This window comes from Ascaphus truei, chromosome 19, assembly GCF_040206685.1.
Source record: "Ascaphus truei isolate aAscTru1 chromosome 19, aAscTru1.hap1, whole genome shotgun sequence".
Classification (NCBI taxonomy): domain Eukaryota; kingdom Metazoa; phylum Chordata; class Amphibia; order Anura; family Ascaphidae; genus Ascaphus; species Ascaphus truei.
Window position 1 is genome coordinate 2,218,224 of NC_134501.1, and position 8,642 is coordinate 2,226,865.

At 45.5% G+C, this 8,642-nt stretch overlaps 1 protein-coding gene across 1 annotated transcript; it reads right to left on the minus strand.

Moving 5' to 3' along the window:
* Positions 1–1,739: 1,739 nt before the first annotated feature.
* On the minus strand, positions 1,740–7,809 carry UQCRFS1 (ubiquinol-cytochrome c reductase, Rieske iron-sulfur polypeptide 1). The gene is made up of 2 exons (XM_075576291.1): positions 7,474–7,809; positions 1,740–2,539 (listed from the first exon to the last, which is right to left on the minus strand). Exons 1-2 carry the CDS (start codon positions 7,781–7,783, stop codon positions 1,929–1,931), a joined length of 921 nt encoding a protein of 306 aa, XP_075432406.1. The 5' UTR covers positions 7,784–7,809; the 3' UTR covers positions 1,740–1,928.
* Positions 7,810–8,642: the final 833 nt, after the last annotated feature.

Consider the following 8,642-nt stretch of genomic DNA (forward strand, 5'->3'; position numbering starts at 1 on the left):
TAATCACTTCAAGTCAGGACTCTCAGATGAGACCACACCAGTCTCCTCAAAGGGTGTCAGACGTTTGCTGTCGTTACAATTCCCAAAAACATCGATTATCTTTAACTGTCCATGAAATGCCTGTAAACGCAATATAGAACCTCTGTTCACTTAATGTAACCATGTTTTGTCATTATAACTCAGTACCCAGGACATACTTTAAAACGAGAGGTAACTCAGTCTGTTACTTCCTAGCAAAATGTTTTTCTGAGTAAATAAACTTCAAATCTATCAGAGTTGCTGTTTTAATACGTTCAGATATTGGTTCTTCATTAACAAGCCAGGATTGAAGTTACAACTCCATCAACTAGAGCACCTATGTTGCTATTATCTTTGATATACCACAACCCTGAGATTGTACTTTGCTAGAATAGCACTACCATGCTGAATCAGTTAATTGCAGCATTATTGATCCAGTCTCTCATGGATCAGAGAAATGTTGGATGCTTACAAGTTACACAATAAAGTAGCATGATCAGTCACTGGCAATAGCACCGTCTGTTGAATGAAAACAAAACAGGTGAAGACTAACCAGTAATCATTGGAAATTGCTGCATTTTAGATCGAGCTGCTGGACCTACATTTGAAAACGTACATCTTGCCTTTAATTATAAATCAAGCATTAACAATACTTAAATTGTTACATGAATGTGCTTATTATATTGCAGCACCCGTAAGAGTGACCAAGTGGTTGTTAATATATGAGAAATAAATCCCACTGCCATTTCCTAATAAGTGAAGGCAAGTCCCTTTTCCCCTGTGCTGTAGGCACAGAAATAAGATTGTAAGCTCTATCGGGCACGGGCTTATTTACAGCGCTGACAATGTCTATGAGGAAATTATAAATGGATTGTCTTAACTCACTTGCTTGTTCATCACTATGTTTTCTCTCGTGTCCCAAAATGTCAGTGTGTCTGACCCAAGCTGTACATTTTAAATAGTATTAACGCACGTCAATGTCTCCAGACAGCTATATTTTCTGATCAACTCAGCGTTTCTCCATTTAATTATGTAATTGATGTAAACTTCCAGATTCTCAACTTTGTCCAAGTTACTTATTCTCTGAGAATAAACATTTGGGTATTTATCCTTTTGTACACTTTCGCATCAAGCTATTTTCAAACACTTCATGAATGTCCTTTTAATTGAGATCATTGATCCACATTAGGCCTCATTTTTTTTATTCACTTGTATTACAGCAAGTAGTTTTATAGCCATTTACAAAGTGCCTAAATCTTACCAATTTAAAAATGGAGTAGCAGAAGAGCCTTTTGTGAAAAAAAATTATTTAAGTTACTGTACTTCATAAATGACATACAAAGCTACTTAGCATGTCAAATGTAGCCATAAGATATTCACACAAGCCATGCTTGGTTTCTTTGGACCTCCCACCCAAAAGATCCATGGTTTTCATATGTAAAACAAGCGTTTACAAATGACTTAAGAAACTAGTCTAATACAAGTGACTGCTTATTTACAGGACTGAGAGGTTTGTTACTTACTATGGTTACATTGGAGACCCGTTCACAAGACAATGTGTAAATAACAACAAAAACTTGAAACTGTAACTCAGAATTTAATATTTACTGTACACGGTTCAGAATTTAAATACTCTTCAACTCTTAAAGCTTCAATGTGCATAAATACCCAGATTCAGACAATCTTTACATGTAATTGGTAAATCAAAATTCAAACAAAGCTTCATGTGAAGGTTGATGGTTTATTAAAATGTTAAACACTAGGTGATACTTAAAAGCATCTTACATTAAATGCGTCTTGCTTAAAAGCAAGATAATGACACCCTATGTATAACAGTTCAGGGTTGAACCTGAAAGCAAAGTTTAGCTTTCCACAGTATACATTATTCGTTAAACATTAAGTTTAAGTGTCTAACCAACTATTACAATATCTTCAGAAGGAAATTCGTATTCTGGAACCTCAAGATTTAATGGGGCTGGACCCTTCCGAATTCTACCAGATGCATCATAATGTGACCCGTGGCAAGGGCAGTAATAACCACCAAAATCACCAGCATTGGCGATAGGCACACAACCTAGGTGAGTGCACACACCAATCAAGATAGCCCACTCTGGTTTCTTCACTCTATCAAGATCATGCTGCGGGTCCCTTAGCTCGGCCAAGCTGACTTGGGCTTCCTGATCGATTTCTTTTTGTGTTCTGTGTCGCACAAAAAGGGGCTTGCCTCTCCACTTGAAGGCCATGTTCTTGCCTTCAGGTATGTCAGCCAACTTTATTTCGATCTTTGACATGGCTAGCACATCAGCTGACGCACTCATGCTTGAGACAAACTGGGTGACTGCACTCTTTGTTGCATAGGCAGCAGCAACTGTTGAGACACCAGTGACCAAGTAAGAGAAACCTTTCCTGGAGTCGCTGCTGCCTTGGGAAGACTTTGTGCTGTCCGACACTTCTGGTCGTCGATAGTCAGAGAAATCTGGTACTGTAATATCGCTGTGTGAAAAGCGGACGCAGGAGGCACCTGTAGAGGGGGGAATGGGGTTCATAAATTAGGATAGGAATGTTGTGTACGTGTCACCTTTGCACTGTTTCTATTGAGCACATCCAGTTTCACACAAATGTTTTGGCAAGTGGTACAAATAGTTACCAGAGCTCGTTGTAAATAAACTTCTGAATTCAGATACAAGAATCCTCAGAATAATAGCAAGTGCCACAAAGCTTGTGTCAAACGAAGGCTGCGGCCACGCTGCCACTGAGCGCACTTCAATAATATCAAATGTGTACGGCCACGCGTGCGCGCTTGGGCACGTACGCTCTCCAAAGCTCAGCGCTTGGAGACCTGGAAGTTTGATTTCCAAGCGCTGAGAATGGTCAAGACCGTTCTGTAACCAGATGGAAAGGGGGTACACGCGCGTGCACGTCCCCTCCCTTAATAGCCACACCCGCTTCGCTCCTGCACTCACATTATTGCAGGACAGCCGATCGCTCATGCTTGGAGAGTTTGTGACGTCACCACTCAAGCATGAGCACGCTCAGCAGCAGGCACAGCCTAAGGCCTCGGTCCCGCTGCGCTCGTTGGCGCGGGCGGCAATGTCGCGAGTTACCCACCAGCAGGGGAATCCTCGCGAGCCGGTCCCGGTCCCCTCTGGCTGCACAGCTGATCACACGCTGTGGCGCATCAGCCACTAGGAGACACCACAGAATGGTGTTTTCTAGCTTCGACGCGTCACGTGGTGTGGCTGTGAGCCAATGGGGAGGGGAGGCTGCGGGAGGAGGAGAGGCTTCGGGGAGCGGGGAGGAGTGTGGAGTGAAAGCAGGTGAGTGCCTGTCTGTATATGTGTGTGCCTGAGTGCCTGTGTGTGTGTGCCTGAGTGCCTGTGTGTGTGTGTGTGTGTGTGTATGTGTGTGCCTGAGTGCCTGTCTGTGTGTGTGCCTGAGTGCGTGCGTGCGTGCCTGCCTCTGTCTGTGTGTGTGTATGAGTGCGTGTGTGTGTGTGTGTGCGTGAGTGCCTGCATGTGTGTGCGCGCGTGTGTGTGTATGAGTGCGTGAGTGCCTGCCTGTGTGTGTGTGTATGTGTGTATGTAGAGAGCCCGAGTCCGTGGAGGGAGGGGGGGGGGGGGGAAGAGTAGCGGGTCCCTCCTGCAGCCCGTGGAGGGAGTGGGGGGACAGTAGCAGCTCCCTCCTGCAGTCCGTGGAGGGGGGGGAGAGTAGCAGCTCCCTCCTGCAGTCCGTGGAGGGAGGGGGGGGGAGAGTAGCGGGTCCCTCCTCTCAAGCCACGCCCCCCCTCCCTGTCAAACATCCCACCTCCCGGTCAAACCTCCCACCTCCCGCTCCCTACAGACCGCAGATCGCGGTCTGTGTATCTCAGCGCACCGCCTGTCAGCAGCGCGGGTGCGCTGACTCTGGGAGCGGGGCCTAAGCCCTATCACACCTTTGCCACCACAGAGTTGAACTTGTTCTCAGGATTGACAAATAAAATAGAAAAATAAACCAGAAGTTAATACACCGAGGAGGGGAGGGGGATGTTTTATAACAGCTACGGACGTCATTGATAGATTGTAGTTTAACGTTTACACAAATCTGATGTCTTCAGTGAGAAAACTCCGTTAAAACTCACCTTGTGTGAAGGAGACTGCAGTTGCCCCTGTCACCAGATTACGTTACAATGTATCCCAATGCATGCTTTGAAATTGGGGTGAATAATATGGAAGGACAAAATTGGTATAATTTTAACTTTTAAACATGTGGGGCAACAAATTTCAACTGCTGCATACTCACTTTATTAACGGCAAGAGAAAAGGCGTTTCTAGAGCACTATTCCATATAATTTAATATCCAGGAGATCAATAATCTGCCTGTGCTCTCCACTTGAGGGGGATCTCCCTGCCTGGATCCCAACTTACATGTAAAATCTTCACACAATAGCCAAAACATTGGACTTTATGGCTCAATAAATCTTGTATTAGATTCTGAAGTCTGTGTGCTCCATATATTTCAATTATATTAAACCTCCAATTTCAAACAATGGCCTATAACTGAAATGAATGTCAAATAGCAACCCAAAGTCATACCTTTCAACTCCAATTTTTTCTTCACACAGCCTTGTCGCAACCAATTTATTTAATATATAATTATCAATGTAAAAAACCCTACTACACAAAGGCCTGAAATGTTTTGGAACCAATGGAATATACGTCGCTTTTTTATATCAATTACAACAACAAAAACTCCAGCAGTTGTTGGTTTCTTAGGAGTTCTGGACATTCCCACAGGTCCTCTCCCACTGGAATAAAAACATTACCAACGCCTGACCAGCGCAACTGCAATCTCCAGATAACAAGCACCTAACAAACATGCCATATCATATGGCAGCCCTTCCAGACAAAACACTAACAAAAAAAAAAAAAAAAAAAAAAAAAAAAAAAATATATATATATATATATATATATATATATATATATATATATATATATATATATATATATATATATATATATATATATATATATATATATATATATATATATATATATATATATATATATATATATATATATATATATATATATATATATATATATATATATATATATATATATATATATATATATATATATATATATATATATATATATATATGTGCACTTCCACTGCAGCAAGGGATTCTGGGAAATGACATGCAAATGAGCACACTGCCACTTTTTGCTTTAAAAACCTTTTTTAACATGGTTCCCTATAGGTAGGTAGGTAGGTAGAGATATATATATATATATTTTTTTTTTTTTTTTTTTTTGCTGTAGGGGGATTTAAAAATGAAGGACAGACACACACAATAAGATGTTCCATAAAAGTGCATCACCTTCTGGGTTGAGATCTAACTAAAAAGGCGAAGTCCACTACTACCTACTTTACAGATATCCAACTAGACAGATTTCCAACTAGACTACTAGTGTCAAGATACTTTAGGAGTCTGTGCAATTCCTATTCATTGCAATAAATTACACGCCAAGAGCGCACATACAATGTATCTACCCCCTCCTGATTATAAATCAAGCCCTTATTGTTACTGATCAACCGTGAGCACTTATATTAGACTAGGGGTGCACAAACTTTCATGCTGCGCACCCCTGCCTGCTCTCCACTCATCTCACGCCCCCCCATCCCCCCTTACCTTGCCCAAGGTCACAAGGGGCCGACCCTGGGATTTGAACCAGTGTCATTAGTCAGCTCCTTTTCTCACCGCCCCACTCCTTCAGCCATATTTAAGAAAATTATGTCGCCTAACGCAGAGTTGCGCAAATTCGTCTTGCTGCGTCACCTACCTGCTCGCCTCCGTTAACTCCGCCTCCCACCTCATTTCGTTTGACACGAAATCATGTTTCCATGGCAACACCGCATCAAACGAGACCGCGGGGTCATGAGAAGTGACGTCACATGAGCCCGCAGCATCATTTGATGTCACGTTGCCATGGGGACGCATCCTGAGCCAGCTGAATCTCGTAAGTAGAGGTTGCAGAGGCCTTGCGCGATCCCCCTGCATTTAGTTTAAATGTCTTGGGGAAGAGCGCAGAACCTCTGCAACCGCCTGCGCCACCCAAAATAAATCCCGCGCCACCCAAAATAAATCCCACCCCCGCCAAAAACACACGTCCCGCAGAACCCCACCCAAAAAACATCACAGCCCCCAGTTTGCGCACCACTGATCTAATTTGCTTGTCACAAAGCGTTAGGGCTCAGATTGTAAACCCTGTTGGATAGGTTCCACTTTTGCCTTATGAGGTCATTTACCTGTTGTACTTATCCCCATTGTTCGTATTCTACCTTCTAACGTAGTGCTGTACGGTGGTGCGTACTATGTATGCGCTACACAAATAAAAAGTGTTATACATAGCAGCTTTTGTTTTTACTTTACTACATTTTGTAGAATGAAAGAAACTTTATCTTAAGGCAATAGAGGCAGGACCTTGAGAACCCCAAGGGTATTACCCAAATAATGTTAAAAGTATTGAAAAGTGATTGTGAGTACCATTGTCTCACCCCTGCTAACCCCCATATTTTATTATTATTGTATGTTTTACTTCTGTTTGTTGGCTGTGCCATTACCTTTTACCCACCCCGTTTGTCTTTTCTGTAACCATCCCTCCCTCCATATAAAACATAAAACAGTGTTTTTCAACCTGGGCGCCTAGGAGCCCTTGGTTCCCCGGCCCTCCCTAAAGGGGTCCCTGCAATATTCTGGTCATATGAAAATGGTATCAAATACAGAAGAATGTACAGAGTTGCTATTAGAGAGGGTTGGGGGTTCCTCAGAATCTCACTTCCTTAACCAAAAAAAGGGTTGGAAAGCACCAAGTTAAAAACCTAATAACATGATTTGGGGGGGGGGGGGGGGGGGGGGAGAATGAAAGAAACCAGAGTGCCAACAGTGGAGTATTATTCCCTTTATATACCACGCCGCTCTCCGTGCTGAGGGGCTGGGCACCCCCCTCTGCTATGTGGGGGTGAGGCGCCCCCCGCAGCTATGTGGGGGTGAGGCGGCCCCCCCTCTGCTATGTGGGGGTGAGGCGGCCCCCCCTCTGATATGTGGGGGTGAGGCGGCCCCCCTCTGATATGTGGGGGTGAGGCGGCCCCCCCCCCCCCTCTGCTATGTGGGGGTGAGGCGGCCCCCCTCTGATATGTGGGGGTGAGGCGGCCCCCCCTCTGCTATGTGGGGGTGAGGCGGCCCCCCCCCTCTGCTATGTGGGGGTGAGGCGGCCCCCCCCCCTCTGCTATGTGGGGGTGAGGCGGCCCCCCCCCCCTCTGCTATGTGGGGGTGAGGCGGCCCCCCTCTGCTATGTGGGGGTGAGGCGGCCCCCCCTCTGCTATGTGGGGGTGAGGCGGCCCCCCCAGCTATGTGGGGGTGAGGCGGCCCCCTCTGCTATGTGGGGGTGAGGTCCCTCCATGTTAACCTCTCACCATTGAGTCCGGCCGTGGCGCTGAGGCCTGTGCCCGCAGCCTGCCCGCTCAGGGACTCCCGGCAAAGGAAGGGCTTCTTCACATCCAGCCGCAGCCTCTCCGCCGGCAGCACCGCCCCGCACACCGGCGGCTTCCGCTGCCCGGACACAGCGTGCGAGGTGGCCGCCAGGTAAGGGGCGAAGGAGCCGGAGCGCGCGGACACGGACAGCAGCATGGCGGCGGCGTGGGGGGACTGCGCACCGGTCACCGCGACCTTTATATCAAACAGGAAGTCAGGGAGACGGCTGGAACGCGGTGACGTTAGACGCATGCAGGCGAGTTGCGTGTGAAGTCCCGTTAACTAACGTGCCAGCAAGTGGGCGTGGTCTGCATAGCACATCCTCTTTCCATGGAAACTGAGTGTGTGGTTGTTGCAGATATGTTTCAGTTGTTACTTTGCTGCAGATTAGTTGCTGTGTGACCGTTGTTACTTTGTTGCAGATTAGTTGCTGTGTGACCCTTGTTACTTTGTTGCAGATTAGTTGCTGTGTGACCGTTGTTACTTTGTTGCAGATTAGTTGACGTTTGACCGTTGTTACTTTGTTGCAGATTAGTTGCTGTGTGACCGTTGTTACTTTGTTGCAGACTAGTTGCTGTGTGACCGTTGTTACTTTGTTGCAGATTAGTTGCGGTGTGACCGTTGTTACTTTGTTGCAGACTAGTTGCTGTGTGACCGTTGTTACTTTGTTGCAGTGCTGTTGCCGTGTGACCATTGTTACTTTGTTGCAGATTAGTTGCCGTGTGACCGTTGTTACTTTGTTGCAGATTAGTTGCGGTGTGACCGTTGTTACTTTGTTGCAGTGCTGTTGCCGTGTGGCCATTGTTACTTTGTTGCAGATTAGTTGCGGTGTGACCATTGTTACTTTGTTGCAGATTAGTTGACGTGTGACCGTTGTTACTTTGTTGCAGATTAGTTGCCGTGTGACCGTTGTTACTTTGTTGCAGATTAGTTGCCGTGTGACCGTTGTTACTTTGTTGCAGATTAGTTGCCGTGTGACCGTTGTTACTTTGTTGCAGATTAGTTGCCGTGTGACCGTTGTTACTTTGTTGCAGATTAGTTGACGTGTGACCATTGTTACTTTGTTGCAGATTAGTTGCTGTGTGACCGTTGTTACTTTGTTGCAGATTAG